The 15886-nt window shown below is 53.3% G+C and overlaps 4 protein-coding genes across 4 annotated transcripts; 3 read left to right on the forward strand and 1 right to left on the reverse strand.

The window, feature by feature from the left end:
* Positions 1-795: 795 nt before the first annotated feature.
* Positions 796-3897, forward strand: PG994_006382 (uncharacterized protein; the record flags this gene model as incomplete). The annotated part of the gene is given in 6 exon segments (XM_066857791.1): positions 796-845; positions 932-1050; positions 1140-2414; positions 2472-2891; positions 2905-3689; positions 3754-3897. The coding sequence occupies 6 exon segments, from the start codon at positions 796-798 to the stop codon at positions 3895-3897; spliced, it is 2793 nt and encodes a 930-aa protein (XP_066717060.1).
* Positions 3898-5637: 1740 nt separating this feature from the next.
* Positions 5638-7647, forward strand: PG994_006383 (acid phosphatase (PhoG); the record flags this gene model as incomplete). Its single annotated transcript, XM_066857792.1, has 4 exons — positions 5638-5777; positions 6002-6612; positions 6684-7481; positions 7556-7647. The coding sequence occupies 4 exons, from the start codon at positions 5638-5640 to the stop codon at positions 7645-7647; spliced, it is 1641 nt and encodes a 546-aa protein (XP_066717061.1).
* A 690-nt stretch (positions 7648-8337) lies between these two features.
* On the reverse strand, positions 8338-10090 carry PG994_006384 (hexokinase-1; the record flags this gene model as incomplete). Its single annotated transcript, XM_066857793.1, has 4 exons — positions 8338-8669; positions 8744-8796; positions 8859-9431; positions 9501-10090. 4 exons carry the CDS (start codon positions 10088-10090, stop codon positions 8338-8340), a joined length of 1548 nt encoding a protein of 515 aa, XP_066717062.1.
* A 2205-nt stretch (positions 10091-12295) lies between these two features.
* PG994_006385 (glucosamine-6-phosphate isomerase) lies at positions 12296-13762 on the forward strand (the record flags this gene model as incomplete). Its single annotated transcript, XM_066857794.1, has 4 exons — positions 12296-12475; positions 12537-12569; positions 12648-13193; positions 13307-13762. 4 exons carry the CDS (start codon positions 12296-12298, stop codon positions 13760-13762), a joined length of 1215 nt encoding a protein of 404 aa, XP_066717063.1.
* Between the last annotated feature and the right edge of the window lie 2124 nt (positions 13763-15886).

A 15886-nucleotide genomic window follows, 5' to 3' on the forward strand; every position in this document is an offset into this window, starting at 1 on the left:
CGCCCGACGTCCAACGGCCCTCCGAGCAGCCTGTAGATACGGGCATGTGAGCCAAGCTCATGCTGGCATTCGTGGACGAGAGAGGCAAGTAAGTGTGACTGGGTGAGTGAGACTCGACACCACGGTCGCTAGCCCTTCCCCTTAGGCACCCTGTTAGACAGACCTCACCTAATCTGGAACAGTCGTTCGCATACTGTCGGGTTGAGGCGAAACACAATATAAACGTTGTCTACATAAGAGGTAGGTTGCTTGAATTTCTAGACTCTTCGGAGCTTCTTGCGTGTGGCAGGTAGCAGGAGGACTTTACACAAGACTGGCAGCAACAGCACTGTAACGTTGCGGGACCACCTAAATCTGCCCCGCGATGCACTGAGCGGGGCCTGGGGGAGGCAACGCTAAAAGAGGGCTAGCGGGAATCCTGCGGCACTGCGGGCTATCCAATCATTGCCGGACATGCTGACAGCCCAAGCGAAAGGTTACTCAGGACTGTTTGTGCCTCGAGTGGTCGCTTGATTACCATCTGACCTCTGGCAAAGGCTGTCGTACAATCGGCCCGTAGGCATAATATTGCCTCTGCTGCTATACTACTAGCACTTAAGTTGTACTTACGGCAGTGCCAACCAACCCGAAGCTTCGTCTAGAACCTTTAGAAGTGTGTCCGATCCATTCTTTCCCGTGGCACGCACCTTATACTACTATTACATTTCCGGCCTACCTCCGGAATCTGCCCTTCATGTGCTCCAGGTGTCCCCGCCCAACATAACGTAACACCCGGAGACCCGGCGAGACTTCGACATGGCCCACGGAGACGGGGACCTCGACCCACTATGGCAGGACCTCGACTGGTACGTGCCCCGGATCTATCCATGGTCGTTTATCTGGGAGATTCAGGAGACACGCCGACACGGTGCTTTGACTGACTATGGGCTAGGGCAATTGGCCAGACTCTGATCATGGGATGGGACGGGACGGAGATAACGCCACAAATCAGAAGTCTCATTGAAGAGCATCATCTCGGTTCCATACTTCTCACTGCCAAGAATCTCAAGTGTAAAGACCCTCTCCAAGATCCTTCTTGTGGTACTGTTGATAGGAAAGGTACATCGCATACCTGACCAGGACTGACAGCATATCCGCAGCTGCCGAACAGACGGCAAGCTTGGTTCAGGAGCTTCAGACCATAGCTCACCAAGCAGGTCATCCTCACCCACTACTGATCGCTCTTGACCAAGAAAATGGCGGGGTCAATAGTCTCTTCGACGAAGACTACATATGCCAGTTTCCTAGTGCCATGGGCATTGCTGCTGCCGGCAGTACTGAATTGGCCTATAACGTTGCCAAGGCTACAGCCACGGAGATATCAGCCGTCGGCGTCAACCTGATTCTGGGGCCCGTACTTGATGTTCTGACAAACGCCCGCCACCAGCCCTTGGGAGTTAGGGCTATCGGTGATGACCCCCAGGAAGCATCACAGTATGGCATTGCGACGCTCAACGGGTACAAGGATGCTGGAGTTGCGACTTGCGGCAAGCATTTCCCATCGTATGGTAACCTTGACTTCCTCGGCTCGAGTTTGGATATGCCCATCATTACCCAGACACTGGAAGAGTTAAGTCTGAGTGCCCTAGTCCCGTTTCGCAGTGCAATCGCTACCGGGCGCCTAGATGCTATGTTCATCGGCGGCGTTGGTATTGCCAATGCCGGAATGAACGTCATGCACGCTTGTCTATCTGAGCAAGTTGTGGATGACCTGCTACGGAACGATCTTGGCTTTAGCGGCGTTGCCATCTCGGAATGCCTGGAGATGGAGTCCCTCATCCAAGAATATGGCGTGAAAGGTGGTACTGTCATGGCTGTTGAGGCAGGTAATGATTTGGTGCTACTGTGTCGTGCTCACGACGTCCAACTCGAGGCCATATCGGGCCTGAAACTGGGCATTGAAGATGGAATCATCTCCAAGGAACGCATCCATACGTCGGTCAAACGCGTACTGAAGATGAAGAGCAGCTGTACATCTTGGCAAAAAGCCCTGAATCCCCCTGGACTTTCCCTCCTCTCCAAGACTCACCCGACCCACTTGAATCTGTCACGGAAAGCCTACGACCATTCGATAGCAGTGGTAAGAGATAAGGAGGGGCTACTTCCTCTCTCACAGAGCTTGCTCCAGGAGGAGGAGCTTTTGCTTCTTACACCGCTCGTGAAACCCCTGCCTGCTTCAGCAGCAACAAAAAGCATGATGGAGAAGGCCGCATCAAAGATCGGTGCTATCACTCAGCATGAAAAATGGGTTCACCAGGAGAGAGGCGCTATAATGAGTGGCGAAGGCGTGTTTCGGGAGCTTGGTCGCTCGATAGCGCGTGCGCGACACGGAAAACTGTTGCATACCTCATACACCGCCAATGGGCTTCGACCAGGTAAGCTATACTTCTATTTCCATTGGTCAAGGTGTTTTGTAGGCTAATCTCACAAAGTCCACGAAAATCTGATTCACCGAGCATCATCGATTATTCTGGTGACAGCTGATGCAAACCGAAATCTCTACCAGTCAGGTTTCACCAAGCATATCGCGATGATGTGCCAGATGCTTCGCGCTATGGGCCAAAAGAAGTCCCTGGTAGTAGTAGCCGTGAGTTCGCCATATGACTTTGCTATGGACAAGTCCATCGGGACCTACATTTGCACATTCGACTTCACCGAAACGGCGATGGCGTCCCTTGTCCGTGCTCTATATGGTGATTTCGTCCCTCAGGGGTCGATGCCTGGTACAATGAGGAAAGCCAAGAAGGTTACGAAGAGCAGGCAACAGTGGCTTGTTGAAAATTACAATCATGAAAGAGATAGCCATGCTCTTGATGAACTGCTCAGTGCCTTAGCACGTTCCAGCACGCCAAGTCTGCCTTATAGCGCCAGCAGCACCCACACGTTTCAATTGTTCAATCCCAGCGTCGAGGAATCCCACCATGTGGTACGGGAATAGCAGTACGCAAACTCTGTACGGCTTTGTGGCAACATATTACACCAAAGGCTTGGGTTCTATCGGTGCCATCTTTGTCGACCCTGCAAAACGTAATGTGTCGATTGGCAGATCATTACACCGCAGGGCCGTGAGAACACTCCTCCAGAGACCAGGCATCCAGAAGATCCAACTAGGAACAACATTCCCAGCCGCGTTTCTCGGAGTTCCTGTAGACGAACTGAAGACATGGTTCACCAACCTTGGCTGGGACACGCAATTTCCTAGGCGCTTGACGAACATGGTTATAGAGGACCTGCAGTCATGGGCTGCTCCAGAAGGCCTTGCACAGAGCATCCAGCGGGCACTGATCTGCTTCGACCTGATCCAAGGCCTCGAGAATGCAGAAAGCGTGCTCAACCTTGTGGCTACCCACGCTACGGCCGACGTTGTCGAGCTCTACAAATTCGCATTGACCGGAAGAGCCTGCGGCGTCGTCCGGGCCAAGACTACTGCCGATGACATTCTCGCCACGGTCATCGTCTGCCCACCGGGCAGCAGTTTGGCAAACTACGTCCCGGCGCTACAATCTACGACCTCCTCCGAGATCATTGGCGGTATAATCGCCCCCATTGTGCCGTCGACGGCCCAGTCGACATTGCTGCTGCAGGGCCTGGCCCTCATGGGGCTGAGGCAGAACAAAAGCCACAAAGCCACCCGGAGCGTGCTGAGTTATGTGCGTGATACAATCCTCTCAATCCCCGTCCCCTGCCGGCGTTTCATGCTGACGAACATGATAGGTGCTTGAAGACTTTCACGAGCCCCTCGCGGCCATGGGATTTGACATCCAGCAAACGTTTGATGAGATCACGAATTCGCCTGATACTGTAACTACCCACTACCCACTACCCCTGCCCAGTCCCAAGCCATTACACATTTGCTAACATCCTGCCTAGTTCGTTAATACCGCGTAGCTTGTATGGATTATTTTTTGGGTTCATTAATATTGCTTTGAAGGTGTTCTACATTATTCAGCCCATTTCTGTATATTAGTCGTGGCCATTCACGTTCGAAGATCCTTCCGGAATCAAAGCAGTCGGCGATCATTGAAGGGGAACCAAAGCGTGTTGCTTCCGAAGAAGATATGAAAGTAAGCGAGATGGCGTGAGGGATCTATCTGGGAACTGTGCCACAGGAATCAAAGATAGTGACTTTTCTTTATTAGAATGACAGGATTCTGGCCCTTTCTGCCTTCCGGAACCCGCGGGAGGACCCCTGAATCTTGCGTAACATACGAAGGATTTCGAAAAAGGACGTACCTTGACTGTGATAATCCCTTGCTGGTAGGTCTGCTTTTCTCGAACTCCGATGCCCGGTATAGGTGACAAGGGTATCTCGTTAGAATCTGGCCATTACGTATTTGTAATTTCACGAGTAGCGAAGACCAATTCATTCTCTCGATCTATACTCAGTTTACAATCGACTCCTTAGGTGAGTTGACGCAACCCTGTATTCGTGGACGAGCCGAACGGGGAAGCCGCAGATCAGAGCAACCTCGGCCAAACCCACCTTCCATAAACGATGGATGCAAAGATCATATTCTTAAACGGACTGCGCGCGCAAACACTTGAGTGGTGGGGATGATAAATCTTCAATAACGGCAGGGCTTTGGCCAAGGGTGGTAGCTGTCAGGGGGAAGGGAGGGTAGTATTCTGGGGTTGGAAACACTCTCGAGAGGCAGCGGCATTGGAGAAGAAGTCCGTCCATTTGCTCTAAATATAAGATTACTACAGTAGGTACATACAATAGGCACAAATGGAAGAGGAGGACTGGATGTTCCGAAAAGATGCATGTAGATCGAACCCCTCGGCTCAGCAGACCAATGGTTGAAGGATTTGGCCGAGCTGATAGCAGCAAAACCGTTCCCCCCACAGCGGGTGTGGGTGGTTCGTTCGGGCCCTAGGCTCAGTTGACAGGGCACGATAGAAGCTGGAGTGCTCCACCTCCGCCTTTGGCCGTTCCAAACGGCGGGTTTTAGATCCTAATCAATTGGTTAGCACATGTAGATGTGCTTCGCTTTACGTTCTTGTAGGGATGGGGATCCAACGAGAAACGAGATTCGTAAAGTGCCAAACTACTAGGTATGCTATTAATGTAGCACTTGAGGTGATGCATCACCCGAGTGCCACTAATCAGAATCCAATGCTAATGCTGGGCATACGTATGATACGGGGACCTACCAGACCTACATACCTCATAGCTAACCTAAATGTAGGGGAGAGTAAGCATAACGTGCATTGAGAGTAAACGATCCTTCTCGCTTGAGCCCTTGCCTTCTCTTCTGCCTCGCCCCTTCCTGTATGTATATGATCCAAATACATGCGCTTGCGACCGTGGACGCAAGGCGAGCTGCGAAACAGCAGACGTCTGTTGCACCTCCTTCAATAATCAGAAATCACTACTAGTAATGAAATTGTCGCAAACGGGCTAGACACAGAAGCCATAGCTATCTGTCCGGGCTACTCGAGATCCTTCGGGACCAACCGACGAACATACAAACTGTCCGATCAAACAGTCAAACAAACAGACAGGCACTCCTCCGACCCGAACAAGGCCCCCCCTCTCTCTCCACCTCCCAGATAGACAGATCATGCCCCGGATCCGAACGGGGTCATGACAATGCGATGGCGGCCTTCAATTCAATGCCGCCGGCCATGCCGTCTGCCGCCAGCCCCACCGACAATATGGGGTTGAATGGTCCCATAGTCCCCGGATTAGGGATCGAAGCCTTTGATCAAGACCTCGCTTTCGACGAGTCTATCCTGTGAGTTTTTGTCGTTGTTGTTGCGCTTGCGCTTCTCTTATCCTGCCACATTCGCTGTCTGTTTTCCTGGTCGTCGCATCCTACCATGAAAACGTATGAAGCGGGGAAGCTGTTTGTGTCGCGTGCTTCCCACCCAATTCCACCAGCACCGGAACCACCCCATGCGACGACTCCTGTGCCGCGTATCAAGTAGCCTAAGCTGACAGCTCGGGATCGCTTTGTAGCGATAATGTTAACGGAGGGCTCCACGGTCTGCCCTTTACGCCTATGTACGAATTCGAAAACTTCTCGACCACCTTCGAAGACCCCTTCAACTACGCCAAACCCTACGAGATTGCGCCGGACCCGAATAATGCCTTTCAAGATGAGGACTCGTCGCCGCAGCAGCTGGATGACAAGCTGCTCGGCTTCTCCACCGCCACTGTCAAGGCGCAGCCCGTAGACGACACCACGGGTGCCATGGCGGAACTCAACCTGTCCGCCGAGCTGTACGGCATGTTCTTCGTCGCCGAGGACGTGTTTGGCGGGGAGACGACGGGCCGGCCGCTGGAGCTCACGTGCTACCGGCGAAACCTCTGGCAGTGCCAGGGCCAGATCACCATGCCGCGGCACTGCACGCAGGCCATCAACGAGCAGGGGCGCGCCGTGCCTATAACGGAGTTCTCCGCCTCGATATCGGCCATAGAGTCAATCGAGGGCAAGGCGACCGAGATCATCTCCATCCCGTGGAAAAGCAGCAACCCGTTCCTCGGCGAGGGCCAGGAGACCAAGACGGCCGGCCCACCGCAGAAGTTGACACTGGATCTGACCGGCGGCCAAGAAGTAGACGGCCACCGTGTAAGCCTACCCGTGTTATGGAAGCGCCTGCAGTTTAAGTCGGCCACGGCTAACAACGGCCGCCGAAAGGGCCTTCAGCAACACTATGTGGTCCAGATCTGCCTCTGGGCAAGATGAAGGCGGGCGGCGAGCTCATGAAGATCGCCGAGATCCAGAGTGGTCCCGTGATTGTCCGCGGGCGAAGTCCCCGCAACTTCGACAGCAGGAAGGACGTCCCGCTGTCCGCCGAGAAGAAGGCCGGCAGCGTCGACCGCCCACGTACACATAGCGACGATATGGTAGACAATGGTAGCAGCAGCAACAACAACAATAGCAACAACAGCGTGGCGTATATGAACAACTTGAAGCACGAGCGTTCCGACATGACCCAGAGTCTACATAGGTACCAGAGTATCGGCGGTGCCATGCACACACCAACAGCCGCTAACGACTGGAATGCCACCCCAACGCCGTCTCCTGCCAACACGCAACAGGGCAATAATACGTCCCAACACCCATCAAAGAAGCTATCCATATCACCCAACCTCAGCCGACCACCCGTCCCGTCCTGGACCTCCAGAGACGGCACATTGTCACATTCCTCTAGCGGTCCTAAGACACCGCATAAAGCACCATTTGTTTCTTCCAAGGGCGGCTCGTCGACGACAGCCGCAGTGGTCTCGACGCTGGGACCTATCAACCTGTCCCTGTCGGAAGATGAGCGCAGCCCCAACAACCGCTCGGTCTCTGACACGCTGCAGAGCCCCCGCTTGAACCGCGCCGGAACGAACCAGAGCCAGGGCAGCCCCTCCGAAGAGACGGAGCAGCTGTATGAGTATTTCCCGCTGAGTATCGATGATTGGACACCCTTGGTGGATACTGTATACCGTGAGTAATACTACTCCTGAATCCCTGGCATGATTCAAAACTAGGCAGTAGGTATTGATTGCTAACAAAACCAGGCCCGCACATCGTCCACCATATCGCTGTGCCGCAGGAGATACAGGCCCAGAAAGTTAGGAGTAAGGCAAAGCGATACTTCTCCGCGGAATGATTGTGATGAACGACCACCGCGTTAGCTGAATGGTCTATGTGGGTCGGTAGAAGATTATCCTATTCATGTTAGAAACGAGGCATATACGAGACAGTTGTATTTGGTTGTGATCTGGCGTTTCCCTGTACTGATGATTTACTGAGAGCTCGGTCTATGTAGGCGCTGTAGGTGCTGGGGGAGGGACCCATACGATTATGGGTGGGCTGTGGATAGGCATGGGAAGCCATGGTTTGGTATATTTTCTTTGTACTTTGGGTTTTGACGATTATACCCTCTTCTTCATCCTTCCGGATATCTTCTCAGTTTTCGGTGAAGCGCGGTTTCGTTTCTCAAGAGTCATGCTGGTTTGAATATATCCTGTATTTTGCAGAAGGAAATTTAACGCTTGAATACGGAATTTTGTGATGTGAAAATGCCACCCTTCCTTGAAGACGCCGAACGGATCAGAAGGCTATGAATATGATGCTACCCCCTCATATGAACCTGTCCATTGCCGACTAGTCTCCATTGATTCCCCCTGAAATGCATATGTAGATGCAGAAATGCTTCATGAATGCTGGTGTACGTAAACATAGGTATATATGAGTTAATCCCCTTTTCTTTGGCCAGCCAATGGGATCGGGCAAGATAGAGACCGCACCCTCTTTCTTATTATGTTTTTGGTTTTCTTTTTCCGTTCGGTCAACTACACTACTGTACTCCTTGCTCGCCGTCGGTACAGGCCAGCGCCACGGCGGCGCCGAGGATCGAGCTCTCGAGCGCGGGCACGAGCTCGATGGCGCCCCGATGCGTGTTCTGCCCGTCGACTAGCCGGTCGAGGTAGCGTTGGCAATAGGATTGGTAGGCCGGGTAGTGCTCGATGACGGAGCCGTTGAAGGCGACCATGGTGCGCTCGAGGGCGTGCTCGGCCGCGGCCTCGGCCACCAGCGTGGTGTTCTGTTGGGTGGTGGCGTTGATGTACTCGGCCTCGGTCTCGTGCCGCACCTCCCACAGCGAGAAGACCGAGGCGGCGAGCAGGGCGGCTGAGCGCCGCGAGATGAAGGAGGCGAGGGCCCGGATCGCGGTTAGGTCGGATATGGTGGGTTTTACAGTGGACGGGTGCGTGGCGGCGAAATAGGGGAGGCGGTGTCGAAGGTGGGGGTTTGGTCACTAGGGAAATAGAAGAGTTAGTGTCTTTTGCTGAAAAGTCCACGTCCATAGAAAGAACTTACGCTTCGATCTTAGATAAAGTTGCTGTGTCGAGAGAGTACGGTTTCTCCAGTGATGGGGGTACGACGCCACCGAGCAATCCAGTCTCCTCGATAGCTTCGATCAAGGCGAACCTGCAGATTTCGCCCAGGTAGAAACCGGCGACAAAATGCTCCAAGGGCTGGAAGTCCGGCCTCGGGTGTGCTGCGCTCAGAAGCTTGTCCCACCGTGTCATGGGCAATATGCCCTTCCCAAACATACCCAGCTCGGTATTTACTATAACGTGGCTGGCTGAGTCGAACCACGCGTCTGGGCGCTTTCCAAACTTCCCCCGGCCAAAGGCGGAGACAGGTAGGTGAACCGCGATGTTGGTACCGGTTCCAAGAATCAGACCGAACCTTGTAGACGAATGCACGTAGGCTTGGGATAGCAGTGTTGCTGACCCATCATTCACGATGGCGCCCAGTTGAACGTTTAGACCAGCGTTCTTGCACGCATTCTCCAGGATGGCGCCAAGGTCTTGGCCCAATAACCCATCTGTTGCGAGAAACCCCTTTCCCATGCCCAATAGCAGACCACTCCCTAATGATGTTTGCCTAATTGATTCAGGATGTTAGTTGGAACCGGTTTTATTACGAAGATTCTGGATAGAAAAAACATCTTACTCTACTGGGAAACTCCATGCTAAGCCCATGAGTATCGGGCTTTGAGGGTCGCGCCCCTGTGTGTCGCCCTCCGAGAGCACGTCCTTGATGCGCGCGGCCATCCAGTCGAAGAAGGCCATTCCCTCGAGGAGCTTAAGCTCAGGGGTGATCTTGAAAGTATCGATCCGGACGATGCTGCATTCACGCCCCGGCATCTCCCGGCCCCGCAGCTCGACCAATGCCACCCGCAAGGTCGAACCGCCGACATCCAGGGCCAAGTACTGGCCCGTCTCTTTGCCCGACGGCAAGAGATGGTTGTAGGAGGGCAGCATGCACTCGGCGCGGCTCTGCATCCGCTCCCGGAACTGCAGCTTCAGTTGTGACGAAAAGTCGTTCAGCCGGTCGCCCTCGAGGGGGCCCATCAAGAGCGCTTCCGCCTCCTTCAGAAAGTCCTCGATGGTCCTCGACCTCGACTGTAGCGGTTCTCCGTTGACATGATGCTCCTTCAGCACGGCTGGACTTATCCAGAAGGCCAAGAGGGCCTCCAAGAAGGACCGACCGCGGACCAGGGTCTTCAGGGCTGATAACATGGCTCTCCGCAGAATTGTCATGGCGGAAGTGAATGACTGCATGGCATTGGGGATGAAAATGGAGAGCCCTGCCGATCTTTAAAAGCCAGAGAGAGCTTCTTAAGTCATGTAACTATGTGTATGTACGTCGTAATGGGGGGAGGGAAGGCACTATCCAGGTATGCGAATAGGTATGGAGAACGTGACAACAATAGCCATTTCCACCACAGACGAGGCGATCTCGGGACGGAGAGGTGGTGTTTGGTGGTGCGTCAAGATTCGTATAGACTGGGGCGGGATGAATGGAACATGCCGATCCGATCGAGGTATGGGATGGTATGTGTGAGAGACAACAATAGCAACAACAATATCGAGTGAAGGTAGGAGGAGGTACTGCTCCTGTCGGTCAGTACGGGATGTATGTCTGAAGACACCACCATTACCGAACACGAACGCCAACAGTGGCTGCAGGTTGGTTACAGACAAGCAGGTCCACGGGGGAAAACAAATTAACGGTTCACCAATAGACCCGTGCGAATTGACAACGACACGAGTCGGATCAGAGGGTAAGGCAGTGATGCAGTGAGATGCAGCAGGTCCAGCTCCTAAGTAATTATATTTTAATTAGCCGTATTGCGAATGTCGCAGAGGATGGATGCCATCAACCACCAAGGGAAGGGGCTCGTAACAGCGGGATGCGATGCACATGCACGTACGCACACAACACCTAATAACAAACACCCTCTATCTGTTTTGGCCTAGTCGATGAGTCGTTTTTGGTGGCTGACGATCGAATAGGCTTGGCGTAGGACATTGAGGGCCTTCCTTGCGTGGTCATGGTATTTTCCAGATGTCGATGTCGAGATGTAACGTTGTAAGAGCCATCAGTCCAGAGTGGACTCGCTTGTTGGATGGGGGTCTTTTTCTTTCTGGCCGGGATCTGGAAACGTTAACTAGATTGCGGCTAGAACATGCGAATTGATAGCCCAAAAGGGTCCAAAGTGGTAAGGGATCATCACTCCTGCAGGGCGCCCACAAGTTGCAAGTTTGCAACTCTGTCGCTTAGCCTAAAGCCTTGGAGCTGATGCTTGAGTGGCGGAGGAGGAGAACGAACAGGCACACAATGTTTACAACACCATCAACCCCATCCCTTTCCGATTGCACCGGTAAATCTCAGCGTCACATTTCTGGCTTGCTTACGGAGAATATACGGAGTATTGAGGATGGATAAACAGAAATGTGCATTTGTAAAGTAGGTAGATTGGATTACTATTAGAAATTGAAGGTCTCCCCGCTTGATGCGGCTCAAGTCTCTTCACGAAGGGCGGCGCGTCAAGATAGAAGTATATGTAGCTGTGCTTCCCACCCAATATATTCCTTCGTTGCCTCTCACCTCTGACTGTCTTAGATGATCGATGCCAACCAACGGCTATCAATTGGTCTATTGGGTTGTTGGACTTTTTCGGTTCCTTTTACAGAAAAGCCATGGACCAACCAGCACGCACCTTGAGGAATCCCGCAATGGAGGGGTTGAGGGGCCATCTTACCAGTTGTGGAGAGCTGTAACTTCACCACATACAACGTTCATCTGGTCAGTCCCCCGATTGCCTGTTACCTTCCTACAACGATCCCTTATTATTATTGTCCTGCTGTACGTAATGCACAACTGACACAGAGGTCGTGCACCAAGGTACCGCATATCTATTACTCATACTCATATCGGTCGCTGTCAAACAACCTGATTACATGTGTTTCTTCCCACTGTGGAGACCCGGTGCAAACCGGCGAAAACGTTCCATCTTATCGGGATGGCTTGGGGTCGAGCGCCGGCTGGTTCGGTAGGATGACTATGATGAGAGCGGGCACCTCCAATGATGCTATGCCTGCCCCTCCACATGCCACACCAGGGAGCGAACCTTGAGGTAATCCATGCATGGCGAATGGGATGAGTACGTGGGGAGGGCCTTGTCAGTGTTTCGCCCGACTGGTGATACATGGAGTACCTAGAAAGAGATGGGCGTAGAATTTATTTGCCTTTCGGTAGATCCCTTTTCATGCTGACGATTTCCCGCGAAGCTTCCAGTGAACTATGAACTGAACTGCTATTTCTACCATTTATCAGAGTACAGCAACAACCCATTTTCCAGTATCAGTGATCCTGAAGATTCTCTACATACCGACCCCTTACTGCTATTCACTGTTTGTAACAAGTCTTGTTGCCGGATCCGGTAACCGCTACCACCCACCATGAGACTCATCATCCGCGACGATGCCGAGCTTGCCAGCTCCTATGTGGCAGACTATATCATTGACAGAATCAAGCACTTCAACCCTACAGCAGCACACCCCTTCGTCCTCGGCCTGCCCACAGGCTCGAGTCCCATGGGCGTTTATAAAACCTTGGTTCAGAGATACAAGGCTGGCCTGGTATGTCCTAACAGCTCTCAGTCGCATTGTCCAATAGATATACTTACTAACGGATTATCAGATCTCCTTTGAAAATGTCGTCACTTTTAACATGGTAGGCTTGCCTTAGAATAGACTAAGCAACAGCTGTTGCGTTGCAAACGGCGACTTATACTAAACCCCCACTTCGTAGGACGAGTACGTCGGGCTCCCGCGGGATCACCCCGAGAGCTACCATTCCTTCATGTGGAAGCACTTCTTCGCCCACGTCAACGTGAAGCCGCACAACGTCCACATCCTGGACGGCAACGCGGCGAACCTCGAGGCCGAGTGCGTGCGGTACGAGGAGAAGATCAAGGCCGCCGGCGGCATCGACCTCTTCCTCGGCGGCATCGGCGAGGACGGCCACATCGCCTTCAACGAACCCGGCTCCAGTCTGGCGTCCCGGACCCGCGTCAAGACGCTCGCGTACGACACCATCCTGGCCAACTCGCGCTTCTTCGATAACGACGTCTCCAAGGTGCCCCGCATGGCCCTCACGGTGGGCGTCCAGACCGTGCTGGAGGCGCGCGAGGTCGTCGTCATCATCCTCGGCGCGCGCAAGGCCCTCGCGCTGCAGAAGTGCGTCGAGCAGGGCGTCAACCACATGTGGACGCTGTCCAGCCTCCAGCTGCACCCGCACCCCATGATCGTCGTCGACGAAGACGCCACCCTGGAGCTGCAGGTCAAGACCGTCAAGGTATGAGTTTACTATACGACAACAACCCACCCCCTTAAGAACCCCCAACCCTGCGTTCCGATTTTTTCTTCTTCATCCCCTGAATTCTAACCAAACGGTTGTGGAAACAACAGTACTTCAAGAGCATCGAGCTCGTCGCGCGCGCGCAGGGCTTCGAGCAGATCCTCCCGTCCACGATCCGGACGGGCCAGGCCTCGATCCCCAAGACGGTCGTCGAGGAGATCGCGCCTTCCTCGCCCACCATCATCTCGTCGCCGACCATCCTGCAGCCGCAGCCGGTGACGTCGCGCCTGCTGCGCGCGAGCCCGGCGACCGAGTACCCCGTGCGGTCGGTGTCGCCGGACCTGGACCTGGTGCCCGACCGCATGGCCGACCGCGTGGGCGTGCCCGACATCACGCGCCGCCTCACTCCGAACCCGGAGCCGTCGCTGCTGCACCGCAGCGGCAGCAGCGCCGACCTCGTGCCCGACCGCATGGCGGAGCGCGTCAAGGGCATCCCCGACATCACGCGCCGGTTGACGCCAAATCCCGAGCAGCAGCAGCAGCGTGTTGCCAGCGTCGGGGCGTGAGGACTTGGTCTGGTTAGTTAACGGCTGGGGCTGCACTGAGGTCCCCCCTTTTCTCCAATTCTTCGTTTCTGGGCTGGGCATCTCTTGAAGGTTAGGAAAGGGGCAGCCGGAGTTTTGGTCTATGACCACAAGTTGTGTTTTTCCTCTCCACGACAAAGTGCCATTTGCCTTTTTTGTGGTTCCAGAGAGTATCCCGTCTCCGTCCGGTCGTTCTGAAAGGGGTGGACTCACTATACCAGTTGAACAAAACTCACACATCGCGAAGTCTGAAGATTGCCATAGACGAAGCTATGTACCTACCTACATGCTAGGTCGACAGCGAAAAAGCTAAATGTAGGTATCAACTTGGATTAGCCGGGAATGCCATGTTAAGAAGTTAGATACCCCTAAAGAGACACGCTTTCAAAGACCTGTATCAACATGAACGTAGCTGCTTCATTTTGATTGCATACTTCTGTGCTCTGTAAGTGTCAAAGCTTTTCAGTAGGCACTGTCAGGCAGTGCGGCCTCCACATTAGCGTAACTTGCCCCGCGATTCCAGCGAGATTAGCGCTCACATTCAGAGTCAGTAAGGCCCCCTCCATGCCATGCAACGCTACAACCGTCCATATTGATATCATTAGGCGCTTAGACAACAAACTATTGGTGGACTTAGAATTGGAAAAGAGCAGTGTTGATTATGGCAGCAAGTCCGACAACCATGACTTATTTAACACCACCAGTGCTCAAGTAGTCTCAGATGCACAAGAGATGGTCATAGGTTAAGTATGTATGTCCTGGCAAACCTGGCTGGGTTAAGGTTAACTCATGAGCTTGGCGAATACTTAAGAAAAGCGGAGAGAACTCGTGAATTCCAGGTTATCTTACTCAATTGCCGGATGCCATGCTGGCGGAGCAATCCACAACGGTTCCTACCTAACCCTACTGCATATCGTTCGCTACAGCTGAACTTGCAGTCATGGGTGCTCGACTCTCTTGCTTCAATCTGGAAGGAGGATTGTATACTCTCGACCTCTCACCGTATTTACCACGTTCGTATCGCCTTTCACATGCTCTGTCTCCGTTCGTCCCCGTCCCCTCTCCGTTCTGGCCATGCGCCCGCTACAGACGGAGGGATATCACGTTCTGGGAAGGTCACTTCCAGATTCTAGATTGCATCTCACATAGCACATGCCATATCATATCATCTTGCGCCCAGCATCGTGTTCTGCCTTATCGTCATGCCCTACATTCAAGAGCCACAATTTCAGTTACCTGCGTTGGCGGGTGCAACTCCGGGAACAGGATCCCATCTCCAACACAATGCAACATTAGCAAGCACTACTACTCTAGTATTTGGTCAATCGGCCTTAAGCGCGTGTCGCATCGGAGTGGAGGCTTCGCGGTCATCATCTAATCTGATCTGCCTGTCCGCTCCCTGCATTTACATCACAAAATGCGACACAACTGTAGACAAATTGGTACAATGTTGGCGCTCGAGAAAGCCTTTCTGCGGATCGTATTAGACCCCCGTTGGAACTTGCTCGTTCACTGATAATTACTTACTTATCTAACACGTACGCTTGGCCTGGTCTCAGCGTAGAGAAGAGACAAGACGAGACGCAGGTCTGGCAGAGAATGGGTAGCGGCAGAGAGCAATTGTGAGCCCTGACTACCAACGCGTATTAGATCATATGCTCTCATGATCTCAGCTGAGGTGTTATCAGAGTCTCAGTACCCGAAGTCAAGTGGCTTCGGCGGTGCTGCAAGTACCTGACTAGGTCGTTCTTGTTTACCAACCTCGCGCCCGCCGAACCATGCAATTTCCGCCCTCCTCCCGTGGCGGCAGCGAATCATATTCACCTTCCTCCGGCCCTCGCCATAACCAATGATCTGCACATCTCAGGCCTGATTAACCAGGGGTTGCGCGTCTCTGGCCAATAGGCACCAACAACTCCCCATCAGCTGCCAGTTATGAGATGTGTAAGTACAGGATTTATTGCCCAACAACGCTGCGGGGGTCGCATCGTCTAACGTACGAAGCAAGCATTTGACCGGCTCGGTTGTACAGGTTCCTGATTCGGATATTGTGTGCCTGGCGACGCAGCGCTTGAGGACAGGGACGCATAGTGTGTGATCCACCAG

This window comes from Apiospora phragmitis (assembly GCF_038363925.1).
Source record: "Apiospora phragmitis strain CBS 135458 chromosome Unknown utg000006l:1.0-5683423.0:1.0-5690449.0, whole genome shotgun sequence".
NCBI classification, from domain to species: Eukaryota; Fungi; Ascomycota; class Sordariomycetes; order Amphisphaeriales; family Apiosporaceae; genus Apiospora; species Apiospora phragmitis.